Source organism: Lutra lutra, chromosome 11 (assembly GCF_902655055.1).
Source record: "Lutra lutra chromosome 11, mLutLut1.2, whole genome shotgun sequence".
NCBI classification, from domain to species: domain Eukaryota; kingdom Metazoa; phylum Chordata; class Mammalia; order Carnivora; family Mustelidae; genus Lutra; species Lutra lutra.
Genome location: NC_062288.1, coordinates 5,326,617 through 5,350,584, shown reverse-complemented (window position 1 = coordinate 5,350,584; position 23,968 = coordinate 5,326,617). Strand labels below are relative to the sequence as shown.

The following is a 23,968-nucleotide window of genomic DNA, read 5'->3' as shown; positions in this document are numbered from 1 at the left end:
GGTCGCACCGGAAGCTGAGTCAGGGCAGAGAATGGACAAGAAGGCCCAGGCCCCTGAGTTGCCTGGAGCCCTTGAGCCTAAAATTTGGGCCACATTCTGCCCTGGGGCTGCCTGTGCTAAGTCCCACGGGAGGTGTCTGGGCAGGCCTGCACCACAGGGCAGCAGACACTCTCCCTGCAGCAGAGTGGACACCTGGCCTCAGGCCTTACCTCACTTCTCTCAAATAAGTAGCATTGTTTCTTACCTTCAATTGTGTTTTAAAAATGGGGTGACCAATGTGGGATACCCAAAGGTTTTTTTTTTTTTTTTTGTAAGTGAGGTTTTTTTGTGGAGCACTTCCTGTGTGTGCTGAGCACTTCCTCTGTATAGTTCCTGTTGAATCCTCATTTGTTAGCTGGTACGATGGCCAGCATATCTCTCAAGGTGGGTGGTGTGGTGGCCCTCAATGCCCAGCTGACAAAACTGAGGCCCTAGGCGTAGTGACTGGCCCCCACCTACTGAGGGGGGAGTCCGGATGCAAACCCAGCCTGAGGGGCCCTGAGGAGCTCCAAGACCTACTGGGCCTGGTGCTGTGTGGGAGGCCCATGGAGTGGGGTGTACAGAGCCAACGGGGACAGGTGCAGAGCAGAAGCTGGGGAAGGCAGCGAGGGCTTCCTGGAAGAGGTTACCACTGGGGCCTCCGATCCTGAAGGAGTGTACTACAGGGACAGCAGCGGGCAGCGGACGTGTTCCAGCCGGCAGATGACAGAGCACAGGCCTGCCATTCTCCTCCCCATCCCCGACCCCCAACATCCCTGCATCTTTGCCCCTTTCCACGTCTCGGTTTTCAACTATGGAGGGACGCAGCCTCCGGAACAGGGACTGTCTCCAGTTCCGTGTAATGTCTCTTAGCTTTGCTTCGCACAGTACTTGTGAACTGCCATAAAGTCAGCATGAGACTCTTGTTCTCCTTTTAATTTTTAAGAAAAATTTATTGACGTGAAGCTCACATAACAGGGAATGAACCACTTACAGCGTACCATTCAGTCGTTTTTAGTACTCTCCCAGGGTTGTATTCCCACCACTTCTCCCGAGTTCCAGAAGGCCCTCACCCCTCCAGCAGAAACCCCTTGCCCAGTGCTCAGTGTCTCCACACTGCCCCTTCCCAGGGCCCCGCGGCCACCCACCTGCATTTCCATTGCTGTGGATTTACCTGGTCTTGCTATTTCAGCGGAAGGACATCCTCGTTCACTTATTATAACGTCTGGTTTTTCCAAATAAGGACTTATTTTTGAAAGATGGGTTTTGGGTTCATAGCACACTGGAGAGAAATCCAGAAGTATGTCCCATGCGAACCACACACGCACGGCCTCCTGCACTATCCACGTCCTCCTCTGGGTGGTAACTTTGGTATAGTCGATGAGCCCCAGGAGTGTCGGCCCCCAAAAGCCACTGTCAGCATCGTCTGTCCTGGGGGTGTGGACAGTTGTGTAATAACCCGAATCCATCCATACACTACCATGTAGGATAGTCTCACTGCGCTAAACATGGTTTTTAACATTTCTCACAACAGCCTGTTAAGAGACGCTTTTGCTAACCCCTAGGGGGTCAGAACGTTGGATCTTGTATATTATAAAACTCATGCTTTGGGTTTGCCACCGGCTAGGGGTCATCCTCGGGCTGGAATATATTGACAAGGGGCCCAACTTCATGTCCTCTGCTCCGGCTCTGGGAAACAAGGTCCACGTGTCAGCCAGACACTTTGCCAGGACAGAGGCTGGTACGGGAAGAGAGGGTTCTCTTAACCACGCACATCTGCTTTCTGGTATGTTTGTCGAGCCCCTAGAGAAGGGCCATCCCACACCACAGCTCGGACCACCTTCCGGCTGTGGGTTCAGTCGTGCAGTAAGTGGGCGCATCCTGGTCCCTGGGAATGGCCCGGCAGGCCCCTCCAGCGTCAGGATCAGGTGGTAAACAGAGAACCTGTAAAGTGATCACGGTGCATTTCTCAAGTGGCAAACTCCCGAGAAAGTGAATGCATCATTAATTTAGTTGAACTGTCAAAGGACTGCACCAATTCCTGAAAGACACGGCCAGTGCCAGGGCTTCCTGAGACATAGTTTTGGCAGGGACCAGGGATGCTGAGTGGCATCTTGGGCTGTGCTCCCTTTCTGCAGGTGGACGCCTGGACACTGGGCAGTGGTGTCCTCCACTCCTGGGGGACAGGAAGTAGACTGGCACTTTGCTGTCGTCTCTGCTTTGACTCTGAACTTGATTCTTCTGCTATTTTCATACTTGCATCTGATTCATCTCAATGTGGGTGTTTGGCGTAGTTGTAGGAGAGGTGGGTGTTACATTTTCGGGAGGAAATGCCCGAGCGCTGGCAGTGTGACATGCTATGTGGTGGTGCCTGGCGCTGTGAAGTGGGGTGCTGTGGGGCGTTTCTGAGCAGACGCAAACCCAGGCCTTCGTGCTCTGGGGAGGTAGTGACACGGAACACTGAGTCCCAGCGCAGTCACGATCAGCCACCTTGTTGTATAAACAAGCATTTGTTCCGGGACACCAATGAGGACACACGGAGCCGCTTCTGGTGCCTTTATGTGTTTGGAGAAGTGATCCCTTCAGAGGCATCGGGAAGAGGGGTTCTCCTGGAAATGGCTCCTACACCTCTTCATACATCGGTTTTCAGGGAATAAACCCATGAGTTTTTTGGAGAGCACACCTGGTACAGGCCCTGTGGGGGGCATTGTTTGGGATATAAGCGTCTTCACGGTGCTTCTTGCTCCCACATGTTTAATAAGGGAGGGAATCTGGACCCTTTGAGTCTGCGAAGGGCAGCTTTAAAAACAAAACAAAAACAAAAAAATAAGACTTCCCGTCCTGGTACCATACATTTAGCAAAATGGACCATCCCAGCTGTGTTGAAGTGAACAGGTGCCTAGTGTTGCGTGTACTGACAGTGTTGTGTACGTATCTCTAGGACCTGGTCATCATGCAGCAGTGACACTCTGTCCGTGACCCAGAAGCTCCCTGTCCTGCCCCAGTCCCTGACAGTGACCATTGTTCTAGCCAAGGGCTTAGCAACCCCATGTGCCTCACAGAGGTGGACTGTCCTAAGATCTGTCCTTCTGTGACTGGCTTCTGTCACCTAGCACCGTGTCCTCGAGGTTCATCCCTGCTGTAACGTGTCTGGGTTCCTTCCTTGTGCGGGCTGATATGTGTCCCCTTGTGTGGATGGACCACGTTTGTGTGTCTCTTCACGCCTCCATGCACACTCGGGTTTGACTGTTGTGACGCATCTTGCTGTGACCCTGGGATCCAGGTATCTCTTTGAGCCCCTCTTTAGTTTTTTGGGGGGCACATCCCCAGATGTGGGATTGTTGGATTGCATCGGGGAGGACAGCAAACCTTTAACGAGCAGGTGTGTCTCTCCTCCCAGACGCCTGCAGGAAGAAGACCAGGAGCTCCGAACCTCGTCTCTGCCGGCCATCCCCAACCCTTTCCCTGAGCTCTGCGGCCCCGGGAGCCCGCCGGTGCTGACGCGGGGCTCCCTACCTCCAAGCCAGGCTGCTGCGAAGCAGGTGAGCACACGCCCCCCTTCCAGCGCCAGGCCACCTGGCTGTGGGGTCAGGACGGATGTGCCGGCTCTTCCTTCAGGAAGAAGGGAGGGAACATGTGGGATCTTTTGCTTCTTTTCCTCTTGCTGCTGTTCCTTTGGCCTTAGGAAACTTTTGATCTGTTGGCCAGAATTCCGTTTGTTAAGTCTGGGATGTAGCCGTGTGTTTCAGAAAGCATCTCATAAGAAGGATAAAAAGTAACAATTTGTTACCTAGAGATGAATGTTGGTTCTCTGACAAAATACTCCCCCCCCCCCCCCCCCCCGCCACATCCTCTCCACTGGCTGGGATCTCTGGATAAATGAGGGATTTCTCAGGCACCTGGACTTCCGCAAGTGGAAGAGTTTCCATGTGGTATCCTGGTCTGGAATAGGGTCTGAGCAAGGCAGAAAACCTGACTCAGAAGACGGCAGCCACCTCCTTACGCTAAAAGTTTCTACCTTACAAGTGGGATTGTGCGCTGCGTGTATCAGAGCCGTTTCCTCCGGGAGGAAACGGGGATACAGAGAGTGCCGGGACCTACCCAGGGTCAAAGCGTCAGTGGCTTAGAGAAATCGGCTGTCATGGCCTGGGCCTTGGTGGGTTGCAGGCTGGGGAGGGAAACCCAGTCTTGCCGCAGTGTGGGCGGTGGTGGCATAAATATGATAATGACGACGGGAACGTCTGACATTCACAGAGTGACCCCTAGAGGCCAGGCACTATTCAGTGAAGTTTCCATATTTTATTTACTTATTTGTTCATTTATTACCCAAAACACTCCTAAGAGTTAGGTACAAATTTATCTCTATTTCCCAGTTAGGAAACAGAAGCCCATCTGTGACTGATGGGGGCGGGCGGGACCCCAGAGCAAGTGGGGGATGAGCAGGGCCCCAGAGCTAGCGGGGGATGGGCAGGACCCCAGAGTGAGTGGTGGGGCTAGGAGGGACTCCAGAGGGACCAGTGGGACCCCAGAGTGAGCAGGAGGTAGGCGGGACCCCAGAGAGAGGGGGGCAGGTGGGCAGGACCCCAGTGTGAGTGGGAGGGCTGGTGGGATTCCAGAGTGAGCAGTGGTGCTAGGAGGGACCTGAGAGCGAGCAGCAGGGCTGTCAGGAACCCAGAACTAGCAGTGGGACTCCAGAGTGAGCGGCAGAGTGGGCGGGACCCCAGAACTAGCAGCAGGACCCCAGAGCCAGCAGCAGGACCCCAGTGTGAGCGACAGGCCTGTCGTACCTGACAGTAGGACCCAGAGCCTCTGATTTTAGCCATTAAACTAGTATTTCCTGGGATCCTGATGGTCTTTATTTTTAGTAAGTGTATTTCAGAACTCTCTTTGGCTTTTCTACTGGAAGCCCCTCTTAATTTCCTCTGCACTTTGCCATCCCCAAGCCTGATGCACCAGCATTCCCTGCCCTCTGCAGAACCCCCCACCCCGCCGCACCCGTGCCATGCCCGGCTATGCTTGTGGAGGGAGACATGTCCTCTCTCCCTCTGGGCTCCTGAGCAGCACGGCTCCCTTTCTGACCTCGTGCCTCCCCAGGCAGGCTGCATGGTTCCGCCATTGACACTGGGAAGGTGAGGTAACTGTCCCTGTCCAGAAGCCAGTGCTGGCCGGGCTATAGCTCTTTGTCACATGCCTTCAGGACATCTGGGATATCTGCCTCCCTGGTGACCTTCTGCTTCAAGGAAGGGTCTAGACAGGCCGTCTGTGGACTGCTCACTGAGCTTGTTTACGGCCTTACCCATCCTAAAATAAGACCAGGAAAATTTTATCTGGCTCTCGCCACCGTTGGCAGGAAAGCGGGCCTCCACCCCCACGGACTGTCCAAGTCTGTAAGCAGAATCCGGAAACTCGGGAATTCTGCCTGCTGTTTTTCTTGGGATCAGAGTGTCTGCCCTGGTGTCTGTCTTCCCAGTGCCCGTTTCCCCCCGCCTGCTGGACCCGGCGGGCGCAGGACAGGTGGCCAAGCTGGTGGAGAGTCCATGGTCCTCGTTGGGTCTTACTCAGCTCGGACGGATGCCACTCATCCACGCCGGGCTCTGACCTTTGATCTTAGGAGCTGTGTGTCACTGGCGCAGTGGCCGGTGGCTGCCCCCCAGCCTGTGATGGCGTGGCCGCTGATGGTCGCAGGAGTTAGGGCCCCTTCTCCACACTTGCATGCTGTTCTCTCTCCCTTTGCACCAAGTCCAAGGGAGCAGCTGGACCTGCCTGAGGCAGTAAACCATGCTCGTGGAGGCCCCTCATGCTTCCTCGTTCACTGGGCAGCATGTGGCCAGCGTGGGTGAAGAAGAAAGCCTCTTGCCTCTTTGGTAGGAAACTGTCTCAGGACAGCGAGGCCATCAGAAGCAGCCTCTTTCTGTCCTCGAGTCCGAAGGGGAGGCAGGAATGAGGGAGGCTGGACCGGCCATGTGCACAGACCCGTTCCTGCCTGGGACACTGCCTGCCCTACCGCACTCTTCCCAGACCCTCTTGCAAACGGGCCAGCAGCCTTCCTTCCCCTCCCTGGGTGTCTTCTGCAGGGAAGCTTGCTGGCTGCCCACCATGCTGTCCATGCACCCCAGCTCCAGGGAGCCGCTGCCGTGTCGCGGGCATCTGCTCTGCATGGGGCACCGCCCGCTTCCCACGCAGAGGACGCCCACCTGGCGGGACGGCCAGCCGAGGGTGGCAGGAGCGCTGAGGCTGCGGGCTCCTAGGTGTGTTGTTCTGTCGTCTGTCTGCCACAGCTCCTCTGTGGACGTGTGAGCTGCAGGCCAGCTGCTGGGAAGGATCAGAAACCCTCAGTGGCCGCCCCACAACCTCCCCCGGGGCATCCATGGGGTAGATGCCCCGGTCAGGCTGTGGAAGTCCCCCCATGCCGACCCCACTGTGGTTGTTCTTGCCTGAGCCAACTGGGATCCACACAGTGGGAGCAGTGCTGTGGACTGTGTGTGTGCCCCCCACCACGAGAGGACATGTGGCAGCCCCACCCCCACGGGGATGGTGTGGGAGGTGGGGCGCCCATGTGGGATCACTGCCCTGGTGGGAAGGAGCAGGGCTGTGGTCTGCAGCAGGCCGGAGGTGGCCGCCCAGGAGCCAGGAAGGGGCTCTTGGCAGAACCTGACCCGCCCGCACCCTGATCGTGGACTCTCAGCCTCTGGAGCTGGGGGTGCCACTTGCTCTTTGAGCCCCCCACGTTGGTGCTGTGTTATCGTGGCCTGAGCTAGTGGAGAATGGACACTAGCGCTTGGCTCCCCGCACTGGAAGCCCTAACCGGGTGAAAGTACCCGGCCGTGCCTGGATTCGAAATCACTGCGAGGACAAGGGCTGCTGACAGCCCAGCTGTCCTTTCTGCCCAGCTCCGAGTCCCCGCCCCCAGACCTGGGTTCCTGGCTCTGCTGTCCCCACGTCGGTCCCCTGGCTCTGCCCGTAAAGGGGTGGACCTGTGGTGCTCCCCGCACCGCCGACCCCGCCCTCACGCTGCTCCCACAGACCCCGGTCCCACCCTGGTTCCATACCAGCGTGGTCGGGTAGCACCTGCCTTGCAGCTGCTCTCAGACCCGATCAGCATGAACCAGGGTCAAGATAGGGGGAAACTGCTGAGTCCGCAGCCCAGCAGCTGGACTCTGATCGGGAGTCGCCTGCAGCCCGTGAACCCAATGCCCGTCGGAAGCCCAGCCACGGCGGCCTCTGTGCCTCCCTCGGGGTCCTCCCGGGCCTGCAGGGTTTCAGTCTTGTGAGCAGTTTCCGGGGTCGCCTTAGACTCAAGTTTCTCAGGCGTTCTGCCTCTTCTGTTGTGTTATACAGATTTGAAGCAGCTGCCTTTGGTGTGTTAATATTTTTTTAGGTTTTATTTATTTGAGATGGAAGAGGGAGAGAGAGAGAAAAAAAAGCATGAGAGCACAGAGAGAGAGGGAGCAGCAGGACCCTGGGCCATGACTTGAGCCGAAGGCAGTCACTTACCTGCCTGAGCCCCCCAGGCGCCCCTGCTTATTAATATTTTAAATCAGAATCTACTGATGGGCACGTAGCTTTATGGCTTCGCCTGTAATGAGAGCACGTGTGGGCTTCTTCATCTACGGACGGAAGACAGTCATGAAGCGTGGTTCGTGTTGGGAGAAGCACCTGCTTTGCCCCGTGAGAGTCTTGAACCCGTGGCTGCCCCCATGCATGGAGTCTTCCCGGCGGATCACACACTGAGGGATTCGTATCTGAACTCACAGCCCCGGTGAAGGATGTTGTTCCCTTGTTTACCAAACGACACAAAACGTACCAGAACGACTTGATGAAGTCGTGTAATGACGTGTCATCTTGTAGTCACAGAAACACAGATGCCTGAGAACTGCTCTGAGCGATAACATTCTGTCCCCTGGAGGGTCATGAAATTCAATTAATATCAGAAAGTGAATTTTTGTGTTGAAAATCAACAAGGCATGTTTAACTGCTTTGTGACTCATTTGGAAAAGACAGGCTGTCACATGGTCGGAGTGATTGTTAAGCCCGAATCGTGAGCCGTGACCCCGCATCAGGCCGCGGCCCCATCCTGTGGTCTAGACCGAGTCTTCACGTGTTTCCGGCGATGTTCCCTTTGCCCTCGGTGCCGCATGGACCCAAAGAACCTTACTTCTTCTTTGTGTCTTGCTGAACTAAGTGTTTCAGACCCTCTGGAATATTCTCTTCAGGTCGCGGCTGCTGTGTGTCTGCCGCAGTTTGGTGCAGCGTGCGTTTATCTGACAGCAACTATGAGTGCCGGCTGTGTACCTGGCCCAGTGCTGATGATGAGGGTCCAACAGAGGGGGTGGCGCCTGCCTCTGACCCACAGGGGCCAGGGCGTCCCCTTGAGCTTCAGCCAGAGCCGAGGAACTGGAGAGAGGCCCAGCGGGAGCTGGCTTGTCTTTCCAGCCAGGCCATCAGAATTGAGGATATGACCCTCCAGTGGGCCTGGGGACAGCCTGGGGGTACAGCATAGGGAGTGGGGAAGAGGAGAGGCTAGGAGAGTTTGGGGCCTGGCCCAGGTGATCAGAGGCGAATGCCTGAAGCTCTTCCCTTCAAGGGACACTGGCAGGGGTGTTGAGGCTCCGGGTCACAGCCTTGGACCCTGCCGCTGACCTAGAACGCCGGAGGAGAGAGGAGGTTAGTGCAGGCACCGCTGTCCGCTTGGGGTGCCGGGTGACAGGCCTCTGGCTCTCAGGAAAGCCTGTGTGCCCGGGGACAGCTGATCACGCAGGCTCCTCCCAGGGGCACCCAGGCCCCGTGCGCTAAGCCTCGCCCTCCCATTTTAGCCATGACCCCTCTCAGAGGCCTCAGAAGTCAGGCAGGAGAGTCGCTGAAGGGGGAAGCCTGGTGTCTGCCCCGCCCTAGCCATGCTGCCGCCCCGTCTGGGAGGGATGACGTTAAACGGGTGCTACCGGTGTACCCGTGGGACAGGGACCGAAATGACAGGTGTGGCTGTCCCTGCTGAGAGAGAAAAGGTCCATGTAGATAAAGATCCTGCTGGAGTCCCGAGGTCCATGTGGCCTTCCCGGAAAAGCGGGCTGGACCTCACCACCTCTTCGTTCCGGCCGTGCTGGTGGGCAGCTGTGGCATCTCCCGAGCCATCTCTCTGGGGGCGGAAGTGAGGTCAGGCAGGGTATCTCGCCCCTCAGGAGAGTGGGCTGCGCCAGGCACCCCCACAGGGCTCCCAGAGGCGCCGTAGCCCCTTCCAGAAGGCTGCGCTTGGGTGACCTCCCTCCAGCCCCAGGACAGATCCCAGCCCTTCTCTTCGATGCTCACTGCCAGAGGCCGGGAGCAAGGAGCCTTCGCGGGAGCGCCCTGTGGGAACCACCGCGGAACATGCACGGAGTCGGGAGTGCACGTGGGTCACGCAGCGACCCTGTGGAGTGGTCCCAGCTGGGTCACATTCCCATAGGGTCCAACGCGTTTGTCCAGATGAGGGTCCCTAGAAGGCACAAGGAGTAACTCGTCCCTGCTGTGGAAGGACGACACTGGACAGTGGTCTCACGCGGGTCCCGAGACACGCTACCAGGAAGCCCCTGGCTGTGTCGTTTGACGTCCTTCTCAGGGTGCTTAGCGCACAATGCATTCTCATGCCACTGGCCCGCACGCTGCAGAAGAGACTTTCCGTGGGGGGAAACCGAGGCCCAGCAGCTGCAGTTACTTTGGCTGGAGGCGGAGGCGGGAAGTGAGCTCGGCCTGGGTGAGTCCGGAGCCCGCGTGCTTCCCACCCTCCTGGTGCCCCAGTGTCCGGGCCCCGTGGTCGGGCCTCCTGTGTGGGCTGCAGTGCCTCTCCAGAATGGCGCACAGTGGCGTTGGCTGCTGGAAAGGATGCTTTTGAGTCAGACGTTCTGGCGCTTGGTGCATGTTTCTGAGTAGCCCTCATTCCGCCGAGGTCGGAGCCAGACAGGAGGGGCTGTCACTGCTCCCCAGTAATAGCCATTGCAGAAGACAGCCTCTCTAGGAAGGTGGTATGCCGGCTTTGGGGTGGGAGCTGTCGGGTGCCCAGGGCAGAGGCCACTGGAGAGGCCACCTGGACCCGGGATACCACAGGAGGCGGGCTGGACCCTGGGGCTTGGCCCCGATCCCACAGCACCGCCCACCGTGGCTGGCATTTGCGGGACCCCTCCCCGCAGGTCAGGGGCTTTGTCCTTCCCATGCAGATGTCTTTGGCTGCAAGAAACCGGGGGCCAAGTGGCTTCTGTTATGAGGACATTTCCTCTGTCCTAACAGCGGGTCTAGAGACAGGGAAAGACAACTGCCACATGCCACCTTGTTGTGTGTCACGGCCGGCGAGGCCAGGCTCTTGCGTGTACCCAGAAGGCACCTCGCACACGCTGGTCCCTGAGCCAGAGGCCTCCAGTGGTGGAGGGGAAACTGAGGCACTGTGGGGCAGGAAGCAGGGACAGGGAGTGCGCAGAGAAAGCTGGCTGGGGAAGCAGAGGTGTGGAGAGGTTGAGAAAGGGATGGGGAGGAGGATGGGGGGAGAGAAAAGGGGGCAGGAGAGCAGTGCAGGGGAGCGCTGGTGAAGGAAAGAACGGGGATGTTCCTGGAAATGTCTCTGTTTCCGAATTTAACGCGAGCCTCTGTAGTTGGATGGAAACTTCTGGAAGGCGTTGTCAAGGATGGCCTTCCTCGCAGCCAGTGAAGGTTTCCATGGAGCTGCCTGGTGACTTGTTCCAGCAGGTTTCTCTATTTGTTATTCAAACACAATTAATCGCACATTTAACCCCATTTCTAACAGGGCATGAATATTGTCTCCGCTCCAATCCCCTCTTCTCCCTTTGCTTACTTTTAAGAATTAATTTTCTGGAACTGAATTAATTGCCCTGCATCGGGTTCTGCACGTTACTAATGATCAAAAGTGGGCCTCCCGAGGCTCTAACTACCCTTTAATGAACACGCTGCTGCATTAGACCGTCTTGGGCAGGAAAAACGCGCCCCTGTGGCCAAGTGCAGTTAACTTCGAGGAATGTGCCTGTGTGGACACGCCATGCCTCCTGCTTCTCCCACCTGGGCCTGGCAGCATCATGGAGCCCAGCGCCTTCTCGTCAGCCTCCACCGCTAAGATCTCCTCCATACTGTGCAGGCCCTCTTTTTTAGCGTCTCCAAAACGTGCCCACGTCACCTTTCTGGTGCCGCCAGGGAACAGAACCATTGGAACCACGGTCACAACACCTGAGGGCTGGGGTTCCCGTGGGGCGCTGAGTGGGGTGAGTGGTGGCTGCCCACTGTACTTTGGATACTCAGGACAGCTGTAGGGTTGTCCTGGGACCAGAATCTGGGAGAGCTATGCTCGGGCCCCCAGTGGGACAGAGAAGACACTGTTGTCCGATGACAGTCCCTTTATCAGGGCGAGGGTCTGTCTGTACATAGCAGCTCAATTCCGTTCTCGAATGGAAAATTGTCTTTACTCAGTGTCCCTCAAACTGGTTTCCCGGGGCACCCGGGTTGCTGTCAGTTAAGCAGCTGCCTTTGGCTCAGGCCCTGATCCCAGGGTCCTGGGACTGAGTCCTCGATGGGGCTCCCTGCTCAGTGGGGGCATCTGCTTCTCCCTCTCCTGCTCCCCCTCTCCCACGCTTGTGCTTGCTCTCTCTCTCAAATAAAATCTTTAAAGAAAAAACCTGGTTTCCCTTTCTGTCCTGCCTTCGCTCCCCATTTACTCGTGAATAAGGCACAGGTGGCTCTTGCCAGAGCCAGGCTCCACCCCTGCCCCCTGCAGGGGCCCCGTCCCTCCACCCGTGCCCTGCCCCCCCTTGCATGGGGGGACATCACCCACCCTCCGGCTCCATCACCCACCCTCCGACTCCTTCCTTTGTCCGGCTGCCTCCAGTCAGTCCTGTGGCTTCCCTGAAAAATTTCCTAGAGAAGGAATATAAACTGACTTTGTTGGTTTCTTAAAACATCAGTCTGCCAGTGAACCTTCACTTGCCATTCCTGGAGCGGTTCTGTCACCAAAGAGATTTCTGGTGTTTCTTGGTGGTCTCTGGGAGCCGCGCAGGGTTGCCCCGTCTCTCCCCTTCTGCCAAGAGGCCTCAGAGGCCCAGCACCACACCTGGTGCCTCTGGGAGAGCCTGGCCCTCCGCCGCCATGGGGGGCTTGCGTTCCTCGTCATCTTGTCGCAGAGTGACAGTGACCGGTCCTGTCCATAGAGTGGGCCCGAGTTCAAGTCCGTGGTCTTCCTGGCACGCCACAGCAACGCCGCATGCAAACAGGAATGCACCTCGCGGAGCCACCCTCATGTGACATTTTCTTCCTTCCGAGCGGACGTGTGAACTCAGCCAAACCAACCAAGCGGGGCCCGCGGGCGACATACATCCCATCGCCTCCTGTTCCTTCTGCCCTTGTGCGCTGCCGCCACGGAAGGCCCCAGGAGCTAGGATGCTCCGTGTGGCACCTGTCCCTGTGGTCCTGATGGGGGGCGGCGTCAGCAGGCTCTGAGGCAGGGTGCCCCCCGGGGAGTCGGCGTGTTCCGGCACCGCAGATTGGCTCAGCCTCAGGAACCTGTGTCAGAATCGGACACGCTGGCAGCCCTGCGTCGTGTTCGCCAGTTTCCACGGCTGCTGTGACCGTGACTCTGCACACGAGCCCGGGTCTCAGTAACACGGAGGCTGCTGGGGGGATGCGGCCCATCTTGGGGGATGGGCCCCCAGTCAGTCCTTCTGGAACGGAGCCCTTCATCCTGGGCAGCGGCTGGCCTTCCTGGTGTCCTGCCCCGCCCCTTGCACATTACCAAGCTGACGGCGAGCCTTGTACCTGCTCTTCTCACCTGGGCTTCCCGAAATCCCCGTGACCTGAGTCCTGAGAAGAAAGCAGGCAGGTCTGTGAAGGGTGGGGAGGCTCGCATCCCATCACCTTGGAAATGCGCGTTTCATGCTGGGTCCTGAGGATCTGAAAATTCCTACCGGGAAGAAAGCCCTGACGACTGGAGGCAGCCCAGAGCTCTCCAGATCCTTCCCACCACAGGTCTACTTTCTCCACAGCACGCTTCCCATGGAACCCACATTCGGATAAGGTTCCAGATTGTCTGGAGCATTTTTCGGAGTTCTCTGGGAATAGCACTAAAATCGAGGTGTCTCAGAGACCTCTGGGGGGCAACCTGGGAACGGCCCCAGTGTTCAATGGGACCCGTGTTCACACGTTTGCAACCACTCAGGGGACCCGAGCAGGGCAGTCTTGTCAGGAAACTGAAATCCCCACCACAAGGGTTTCTCGGACTCTAAATATCACTGAAAATACAAATTCCCTAAACTTGTGAGGCCTCACGTAGGTCCTTGATCACAGCATCGACCCTCCCAAGATCTCTCCAACTGTGGGAAGCACTGCAGAGCGAGTGCTGAAACCCGCTACCTTTCTCTGTGTGTGTTTATTCCTAACCCAAGAGCGAGAGGTGAAGTCCTCGGCCAGCTAACCGGGCCTTGCTGCTGCTGCTGCTGCTTTGGCTAGAAGTTTCATGAGGAGCAGGGAAATTAGAAAATGGCCTTTTGGCCCCAAGTTTTTCCCCTCCCCGGCAGCTCTGTCGTAAATGCCTGGGAGTGCCCTCCTCATCCTTGCTTGCGTTCGTGTTTCAGACGACTCGGCTCGTCCAGCGGGATAAAGCCTGGCACCGGTGGGCATCTGTGCCTCAGGATGCCCGTGACCAGTCACTGGGACGTGTGGTTCCCTTGGGCGCTCTCCAAGTGCGTCCTTAACTTCCAAGTCGAGATAAAGTGTGCTATGACCTTACGAAGGTGAGAGTGTGTGTCAGACCTGTGGGTCTCGGGAGAGGCTGTCCCATTCCCATGCCGCTGTAAACACTTTCTGACCCGTGACCTTCCGCGGGTGCCTCGCCGTCCGAGAACACAAAGCCAACTGTTCCCATCTGTCCACAGTGTGGTTCCGTTCCCGCCCTGCTGCATGTGTTTGTCTTGTTTTTGAAGATTTTATTTATTTATTTGAGAGAGGGAGTGAGAGAGAGCAAGCAGGGGCAGGGTGAGGGGCAGAGAGAGAAGCAGGCTGCCCGCTGAGCAGAGAGCCAGACGTGGGGTTCGATCCCAGGACCCCAACATCATGACCCGAGCCAAAGGCAGAGGCTTAACTGACTGAGCCACCCAGGGTCCCACCCTCTCTGTGTTTTATGTGGTTTTGGCCAAGGTAGATATAATTTTACATGTGATTTTCTTTGTTAAATATGCCGTGTTTTCTGTTCCCTCCTGGTTCTCCTCAGCAGCGCCCTTCGAAGCTGGTTTTTCTCAAGCCACACTTCCCTGGCTGTCCTGGTCGTGCCTGGACGTCTGCGTGGCTTCCCCGTGGTCTGTGCTCTAGACAACGCTTTCTTGAGTGACCATGCCATGGTCTTTGTCACATTTTGAATTCTTCCCCTCAGGGAAGTTTCCAGAAGCTGGATTCCTAGTCCGAGATCATGAGTGTTTTCTAGCTCTGGATGTGTGCTGTGATATTAATTTGTGAGGGCTTGCTTATTTTGATTATTTTATTTAGGAGTAGCTAAGAGTGGGTTTCCAGAGTTCTGAGCCCGGACCTGCACCAGAGCCATCACCACACCAGGCAGCCCCATGTCCTCTCTGCTGAGTAAAGGGCCCAGGGCACCCCAGGGCAGCACATGGCGAGCCTGGAAACCTGTCCCCCAGTTGGGGTGGCCCTCCAGGCCCCAAATAGTGTACTTCCCTTGGCTAGAATTCTGTAGTGACCACAAGAAAAGACCCCCTTGGCCTTCGCCTGCCTTCGTGGGCTTGAGCACTCATCCTCTTGTTCTCCAGAATCCTGCGGCCAGCTTAGCCCCCCCTCTGGCTGGTCCCTGTGGTCTCAGGATATATGGTGATGCCCTGCAGTGACCACAGAGTGCAGGGGACACAGTGAGGTTGCCCATACTGCTCCACGTAGATCTTGGGGGTCCTGGGGTGGATCGCTGCGTAAATTGTGAACAAGGGAGGGCTGGAGAGTGCGCTCCAGTCCGACACCTCCTAACCTGGCCACGCTGCCCTGCTCGGACCACCATAGGCCGCCTTGGACTTGGGGCTCAGGTTTCCCTTCCTCACCCTGTCTGAACAGCTGTGCAGTCCTGCCCCCCCCCACCCGCCTCCCTGGCATGGTGTCTGGTCTGGGAGGATTGCTTGAGTGTCCTGGCAGGGCCCCAAGACTGCTTCCCCGAATCCCACACTTACAGGCACGGGGACACTCAGAGCCACCTGTCCCTGTCCCCGCCCCCCGTCCAGCCTTCTCCCCAGTCCCAGCAAGGAAGTAAAGTCACCACCACCCTCTGTCCCTTTCATGGGCCCACCCAGCATGTTTTCAGCAGCTTTTGCATCTCGGAAGTGGGTGCTGGGCCTGGGGCCAGCCGAGCGGACACAGCCCTTTCCCCCAGGAGCCTGCAGCCTGGCGTGTGAGATGGACACTGTCTGGTCCTCAGGGGCGTGTGATTGCCAGCGGGTCAGATGTGGGACTTGGACATGGCCCCATGCAGGGAAGCCACGAGCTAGCATACCGTCAGAATTGAAGGAGGAGAAGCCAGTTGGAGGGCAGAGAATGTTCCAGAGGGAAGGCGGGAGGGCCATTCACAAAGGTCCTGGACATGAGTACCTAACATCTGCTAAGAATTCCATCCCAAGTGCAGAAGAGACCCCACCAGGTGTCCCGATAGGGGGCTGCAGGAAAGGTTTGCATTCTGAGGAGGTTCCCTCTGGTTTGTGGTGCTCAGGCTGGGCTACACCAGGGGTGGCAGGGGCTCGGGGACCGCTCACGCAGCCTCGGGAGCTCACGGCCTTCTGGATGAGACAACCAAGGTGCTGAGGCTGGGGAGAACAGTCTGGGTTTGAGCCAAATCCCCAGGATTTAGTGGTTTCTTGATCTCCCTTAGTTGTCCCGGTCCTTGTGGCAACTGGCAGTTCCGATTTTCCTCCTTTAAAAATAAGTCCACCTAGAGCTCTGATCTCGCTTCTAAATGTCATTCCGCACGGAGAGGATGCTGAGGGAGCACTTAAAGAAAGAGGAAGCAGGAGATCCCAGAAAACTAATTGTCCAGATGACAGACTGAAGAGCTATGACAACCGAAATGTACCTTGTGGTCCTGGACGATGGCATCCCGAGCCCCAAAATACTATGGTCTTTTCTATAAAGGACATTGGTGGGACGTCGGCTGCATTGGACAGAGGTCTGTTAATCCACTACAGGTAGCAGATTGATGAAATTTCCTGATTTTGATCGTGGTGCTGTGGTTATACTGAGTGAGTGTTGTTTTTAGGGAGCACACACTGAGCTGTGTGGGGGTGAAAGGCCGGCCGTCTGCATCTCACCCTGACGGACAGATACGGAAAGGGGCTATGACAGAGCAGAGCAGAGGGAGCAAACATTAGTATTGGGGATCCTAGATGAAGAATATTTGGGGAATTGTGATACCAGGTTTTATGGATTTTTTGTAAGCTCACAGTTTTCTCAAGATAAAATGATGAAGAGAAATCCTGTTTAAAACCCAAAATATGCCTCCTGTGTGGACCGATTTTTTTCAGTGTACTTCCCCCAACCGGACAAACAGCCTAGAACACACGACACATGCGCACGCCACACAATTCTCCGTAGTTTACACAGCTTCAGCTTTCAGTGCACGGCTTGGGCAACAATACAGGTGTACCGGGTTGGGCCGTCTGCTGCCCGTCGGTCTCAGAGGGTCTGTGGGAGGCCCTGGACTGCCTGCCTCCAGGAGCCACGCGTCCAGGAGGGGAAGTTGATTGAGAACACACTGCTTCTCTTTTCCCCGTTCTTTTCAAAAGAAACGGAGGGAATATCCGTAATTGTGTGGGCATAACGTGCCACGTGTGTTGGTCTGTGCCGACCGCTTCGAGCTGCGTAAGCTCGTCCAAGGGAAGGCAGTTCCCAGAGCTTTGGTCCTGGGGCCTCTAGCTGTGGACGGTTCCCAGGCAGATGGATGTGAGGGATAGACAGACCGCGTTTCCTCGGAGGCCTGCCAGCGCCTTGACTGTGCTGCTGCTTGGGTTTGTATCCGGTCCCCACCGCTCGGGGCTCCCGGACCCGCAGGGGCACGGTCTTGCTGTAATCACATCGGCACCCTGTGAGCCTGAACGTGGTGAAGCCCCCATGTGATCTTTTAAAATTTGTTTGGGTGGATTTTGAGGGCTGTCACGTGGGGGTTGATAAGGTGGGCTCTGTCAAGTGTGCGGGACAAAACGTGTGTTCCACGGGACAGGCGGACTGCTGTGTGGTCCGGGAAGGGGAGGAGCCATGGACATCCGGAGCTAGCCCTGCCCCTCCCTGCCCTCCTCCTGGGGGGCCCCTCCCCTGACTTCCTCCTGGGCGCCTCCCTCCTCTTGGGGACTGCGCCCTCCTCCTGCCCCTCTTCCTGAGGGCCCTGCCCTCCTCCTGCAGGGGGGCTGCCTTCCTCCTTGGGGTGCTGCCCTCCTGGGGACCCCTCTCCTCCTGGGCCCTGCCTCTCCCTGCCCTCCTCCTGGGAACCTCCTCCTGGAGGTTCTGCCCTCCTCCCTCAGACTGGAAACGTACCTGGAGCCCAGTGTCTGTTCCCCTTGATGTTTCTTTCCATTCAGTGAAAATAATCACGTCTGACCTCTTGTGGGGCTGCTTGTTGGCCGTCCCGGAAGCGGGCTGCAGCCAGCAGTGAGCTAGTGCGTCCGCGTCTGGGGGCTGGAGGAAGCTCTTGGCACTGCTCTGGCCCTGCACACTGACCCGAGGGCAGGTGAGGGGGGCTGCGCTGGCCGCCGGGCAGTGTGGGTGCTGTCCTCCTGCCGTGGCCGCCTCTCCCTCCCTCTCCACACTGGTGTCCGGGTCCCCAGGGGGCGGTGCTAGAGGGCTGCCGTGGGGCCGCCAGTGCCCCAGAGATGCCGCGGAAGAGGGGACCCTGGGGGGAGCTGCTGCAGCAGAGTTTGAAGTAGGCGCTGGGATAAGGTGCCCAGCAGTAGCTGATCTCTGTCACCCGTTACCCGAGAGCGAGAAGAACCTTATTCCATCCAGACTGCAGGTTGTACCGAGAGCGAAACGGGGGAGCAGCTCTGGGTGCGTGAGGTCATGGAACCCCCCCGACTGATGTTGCTGAAGGCAGAATGCGTGTTTGGGTCCTGGGAGAATCAAGGGGAGCTCTCATTGCTGATCCCTGTGGGTCGGACGCTCCCTCTGGCGGAGGCAGAACAGGACGCGCAGACAGAGGGGGTGGGTAAGGGAGAACTTGTTGAGCGGGAAATCCGCATCCAACAAGGGCTGGTGTCAGTTTGGGTCAGTCCCGTGGTATGATGATTTTGAGTTGTTTTTAGGGTGGTTTTGATCGTTAAGACGTAGCAGGAGCCTTGGAATCCGTCTCGTCCCACTGTGGGATTGTCAGGTCTCCAGATGCACGTCTGCGTCTGTGGGTTCCCTGGTGTCTGGTGATGCGCGTGCTCTCCAGTGGTCCCAGCGACCATCTTCTCCCGGGCAGCCGGCTCTGTGACCCAGATCCCCCGAGGGCCCCTAGCTCTTGTTCTGTATCTGCCCCAGAGACGAGAAGCACCAGGCTAGGGTGGCAACGTGGTAGCCGCCGCCAGCGGGCCGGGCCTCGGCCTTGCCGTGCCGTCTCTAGAACCCGCCATGTGTATGTGCTGCTTTCCTCTGTGTCCTGGATGCCCTTCTGCTTCCTCTTACGGGTGGCACATGTGTTTTAGCAGTTTGGGGTTCTAGCGTCTTGGCCACTGAATCAGCCAGAAGCCCGATCGGCCACTAGGAGCGCACATCGTTCTCTTGGCCTTTTCAGACCTTGGAATCCAAACCATCTAGTGTTTTCAGGACCGGGGGGTGGGGATTTCCAAGAGGAGATGGCACGCAGGTGTCGGGGTGACATGGTCAGAGGAGCGGGTGCACAGGCCGCAAAGGGTCCAGCCCTGCGGTCGGCGTGAGTTTAGTGGAAACACAGAAGAGGCCGTCTGGATTCGGGCTTTGAGTGATGACTGCTTCCCTCCCTCGGGAGGATGTTTGGATGTTAGAAAACATCATGTTTTGTTGTCATGAAAGCCACACGGTTCTGGTTGCAGAACGGAGAGATGGTCTATGCTCTGGAGCGCGTACCCCGGGGCAGAGCCCAAGCTAGCGTGGGTTAGCATAGGGTGCGCGTGGCAAGTGCCTTGTGCTAGGACAGTTAGCAGCTGTTTGGAGGAAGAGTGCCATTGGGGTCTCCCACTTCATTGCATGCCACAGTGGACCAAAGTGTGTGTCTCCCCCAAACCCCGCTCACTGGCGGAAGTCCAGTCCCGAAGCCCGCCCACCGCGTCTCGGTGTTACGTGCAGAAATAGAGTTGTTACAGCCCTCATTACTTTAGCGGAGGTCACACTGGGGGAGAGGGGTCAATCCAAGATGACTGGTGTCCTTATAGAGAGGGGGAATTGGGGGCTGCCTGGGTGGCTGTCGGCTAAGCTTCAGACTCTCGGTTTCGACTCAGGTTGTGGTCCCAGGGTTGTAGGCTCAAGCCCCGTGTCAGGCTCAGCGCCAAGTGGGGAGTCCGCTGGAGGTTCTCTCGCGCTCCCTCTGCCCTCCCCCACCTGCTTGTGCACACTTGCTCTCTCTAAAATGAGTGAATCTTTTTTTTTTTTAAACAAGGAAAGTAATGTCATAAGTTAAATATTAAGCTGTGGACAAGCTGCAGAAGAATATCTGGAATACTTACTTTTGCATTATCCTAAATAAAGAGCTGCTAAGAATCAATAAGAAAAAGGTACATCATCTCTCTCTCTTTCTCAGTCCCTTTTCTTTCAAAGATTTTCCCCACTCCCAATTCACTCACTACTCCTGAGCAAAAAACAACTTTTCACAGCTTTGGCTCCCTCTTCTGACATCACACCTGGTAATTTTGCCTCTGGTTTAAGAATGAGGAGCTGTTGCCAAAGAGAACTCCTCTGTCCACCTGTCTGCCTTCCTGGCCATGTGGACTTGACCCCACATTCATGGCTAATATCCTGTGTTCACGCCAGCCCCTGTTCATGGCCAGCACCCCTCTCTTGCGTTTGTTCCTGCCATCACCCCGTCTCTTGTCCTCCATCGTGAGACTCTCCTTTGTCCCTGGATCACTCCATTGGCATCTAGATAAGCCCTAACCCCAGACCTCCCAGGGGGACACCCCCTCTGCTTGCATTGCTGTCCATCCATGGCCAAGCCATGGACTGAGTGTCCTTGCTCTCTCCCCTCAGCACTCCTCATCAGACTTTCAGTTCTGCTGGTTCCCTGAAATGAATCTTATCAAGGACGCGAGACCTACCCCTGGTCACCGCCTGCAGTCAGGTTTGGGTAACATCTGTGACCGTGTCTCTGTGGCACATGGCACGGGCTCCCTTCCCAAACTACTTGTTTCTCTAGCTCCTGTGAGCCCCGCCTTCCCTTCGCCTCCCCTCTGCCCCGTTATCCCCTCTGTCTGTACCACTGTGTTTGGAGGGCGCTCAGCTGTCTCTGCCCCTCGTGCTCCCCAGCAGCGCACTTGCCCTAAGGGATGTCACTCCAGTGCTGGGGCCATCTGGGTGCTCCCAGCACCCACCTGTGAGTGGGAGCCTGCCCGCTGCTCTGCATCCAGGCCCTCTCCCTTGCCCTGCACCCACGTGGCCACGGTCCCTGTTGGAGCTTCCCAGCCTCTGCACATGGATACCCCAGGTCTGTGTTCTCCCCGAGCCCAGACTTCTGTGTTCGGCACTGATGTGGCTTCTCTTTGTGAATGCCTGTGAGGCTCTTCATACTCAGTGTGTCCAAACTCAGCCTCCGATCCCCACTCAAAACCTTCTCTTTCCACAGGCTCCTGCCCCAGCTGCCCCATGTGATTCCCCGAATTCCTTCCCCCCACCCTGTCACCTGCCACCAACCACAGCTGGATGGCCTCTCGTGGCTCCTTTGCTGGAACCCAGGTCTGATGTGCCTTCCTGCCCTGCACTCTTGCTCAGCGGGTCTCCCAGTTTCTGTCCCCACCCAGCGCCGTTACCCATGCAGCACTGGAACGACCCTTTTAAAATGGTCCCATGCGACACCTTCGGTGCAGTGACTTTATATTTCAGGGTAAAGGGTACATTCCTCCCAGCTGCCTGCAGGGACGCCCTTCCAGTGTCCCCACTGGGCTGTCTCGCTCTCATTCCCGCAGGGGACACCCTGGGTTTTGCTTCTCGTATGTTGTCTGTCTCCCCACTTGAGTGTGGGATCGTGAGGTCGGGAGGTCAGTCTAAGCAACGTGTCCCCAGCGCCCAAATGCCTGGCGAAGAGAAGTTCCTCGGGGAATATCCACCGTGGATGGCGATGACAGAAAGCCACCCTTATCCAGCAGACCTGAAGTGTTGGAGGTTTCCGCCCATCGAAGGCAGACCTTAAAGTAGGTTTTCAACTGTAGGGTACCTGTTAGGGTCCGTGCTGCCTACTAAGATTGATTGCTCCTAGAAAGCAAACCTTCTTGCTGTTGTTTCTGCTGGAAATCCTGCTTTCTGTAGCATCGATCATTTGTATCTGTGTTGCGTGTTACAAAATGTGATTGGGTTGTACCCCACCTCCGTAACAAAGATTTCCACCTCGGGGCTGATGGATCCTCAGCAGGTTTTTGTTGATGTTGTTTTCCTGAGGCTCCTGGGATGAGTCCCACCACCAGGAGAGAGAACCTTACGCTAGATGAGCCTGAATGAGCTTCCGTATATTAAAAGGCGTAGTTCTTCTTCTGCTCTCCCGTCCCGCATCATTTATTTATTTACTTATTTATTTATTTTTAAGATTTTATTTATTTGACAGAGAGAGACAGAGAGGGAACACAAGCAGGCAGGGGGAGAGGGAGAAGCAGGCTTCCCACTGAGCAGGGAGCTGATGTGGGACTCAATCCCAGGACCCTGGGATCATGACTTAAGCCAAAGGCAGATGCTTAATGACTGAGCCACCCAAGTGCCCCATTCCACATCATTTAAATTCATGGCACTTTATTAAGATGTGTTTATGGTGCCAGGAGTTGCTGGCTTGTGGCCAAGATGGACAAAGGAGCCATGGAACCTGCCTGGCTGGGTTGAGCCGTGCCTATGCTACCCCCCGTGTTCCCAGTATTGGTCTTTGGATCTTTAGCCTTGTTGATCCAAGAGCCGTCCTGTCCCCAGCCTCCCTGTGAACTGAGTGCGTTCGAGGCTCACCTCCCCGCAGCAGGTGCTCACGGGGAAGCCCCCCTCCCCCATGGTCCTCCCTTTCCTAGGAAACCGCTTCCTTCCGTGGGTACGTGAGCATGGGCGGACTCCACCCGGAAAGCAGAATTAAAGGTTGGGACTCCGTTAGCCATGACTTATCACCACATGATCTGTGCCCAGCCAGGGAACAAAAGCAAAACAAGCCAAGCTCTAACTTCTTTAAATTGCAAAAGTAATTCATGGTCACAATAAAAGCAAAAAGTGAAACTCACATGGTACAAGGTCGCATAGGATAAAAGGTGGGATCGCTTTCTTGGTTCCCGATCTCGTTCTGCACAGATGGGCATTTATGTGTCTGTCTCAGCTCAGGACCTACGGGCATCGTCACACCCTCCCCCAAAGCCTCTTGCGGCTCTGTTACATGAAGACACCGTCATTTATGTAACCAAGGCCCTTGTAATAGTTTGCAGCTCACTCTTTGTGTAAACAGAGCTGAAATGGACATTCTTGTGCATAGATCATCGGTCAGTGAATGGCTGTGTACTTGGAAGGGTAGATCAATGACACAGAGTTGGATCGATGATAGATAAATTATTGAGAGCTGGGAGAGAAGCCAATAGATGGTAGATTCCCAGAAATGTAATTGCTGTATCGAAAGATTTACGTGTTTATGACTGTACATTCCTGCATATAAAATTTGTTTTTATAACCATCGTCAAAGGGCGAACTGTCCCTTAGAATAATATGCAAGGGCACCAGGGCTTGGCCATTCCTGGTTCAGGTACTCTTAATCTGGGTCAGGCATCCTGTACCACTCACTGGTCCCCCTTGCCAAGTCACTGTCCCCAGTGATGAAGGCAGACTCTCAGGCAGTCCATCATTTTGGCTGGCTGTTTCTTTAGCTTCCAGGAACTCTCAAAGACATCTGGGGGCAAAGGGACAGACCTGAAGAGAGAGGTCATTTGCTCTCCTACCCGCCCTGTCTGAGACCTTGACAGTCGAGGGTGGAATAAGGTTTGCACCTGCCACATTCTGATGCTTACTCTTTTTGGTGTTTGGTGGAACCTTTTGTTTTTCCGGGTTTAGAAGGGTTGTGGCTGCCTGTGGTGTTCTGGCTTACCTGTCGTTCCTGGGGATCTGTAGTCGAACGTGAGCAGAACTAGAAAGCCCCGCTTTGTCCGACGGGCATGGAAGTACGGCAGGCCGGAGGTCATCTGTCGTCCTCCGCTAGGGATTTTTGCTTGGGGTGTCGGATTTTTAGTTCTAAACAATCATCAACCTGGAAAGCTAAGCAGTGCCAGTGGATGTTCTGCTTTCTAAGAGAATTCGTTGCTAACTCTTGGCAATCATCAGCATTTTTGTAAACCTGTAATCCCACCCTAATGGTAGGTAAGTGTCCTTTCCCCCAAATAAGGCATTCCAGGTGCTATAAACTGTGCACAAAGGAGATGTGCCTACAGATGAGCTGGGATTTTGAGGGGGACATTGTATCTATGAATACATTTTCTTGACGATTGTCATCGACCGAAAACGTAGCCCCCAGTGGCAGCCCCCTCTGAATCTTCAGGCTCTTGCCCTCCGGGTCGTCGGGACCTGCCTGGACACTGTGGTCCTTCGTGATTGCTCCGCCATTCAGGACTCACACTCTGCTTCCCGGGACTCCCTGTTCTCTGAGCCTCGGTCGGTGTGCACGTCTTCCCTCCCCCGCAGCTCTGCCCAGACCCCAGTCAGCCTTTCCCCCAGGCTCCCCTGCCCTGTCCCTGCCCCGTGTCCCTGCCCTCCTACTCCACCAAGGTGCCCGCCCAGCTGTCGC

General features: G+C 56.3%; 1 protein-coding gene across 3 annotated transcripts in view; it reads left to right on the top strand.

Annotated features, from left to right (window-relative positions):
• The window catches only part of GRB10 (growth factor receptor bound protein 10), a 173,321-nt gene that overhangs the window by 104,408 nt on the left and 44,945 nt on the right, over positions 1-23,968 (top strand). For all 3 annotated transcript variants that reach the window (XM_047695307.1, XM_047695306.1, XM_047695308.1), the window contains one exon: positions 3,419-3,560. In XM_047695307.1, coding sequence (XP_047551263.1) covers positions 3,419-3,560 — 142 coding nt within the window. The remainder of the gene's footprint in view (positions 1-3,418; positions 3,561-23,968) is intronic.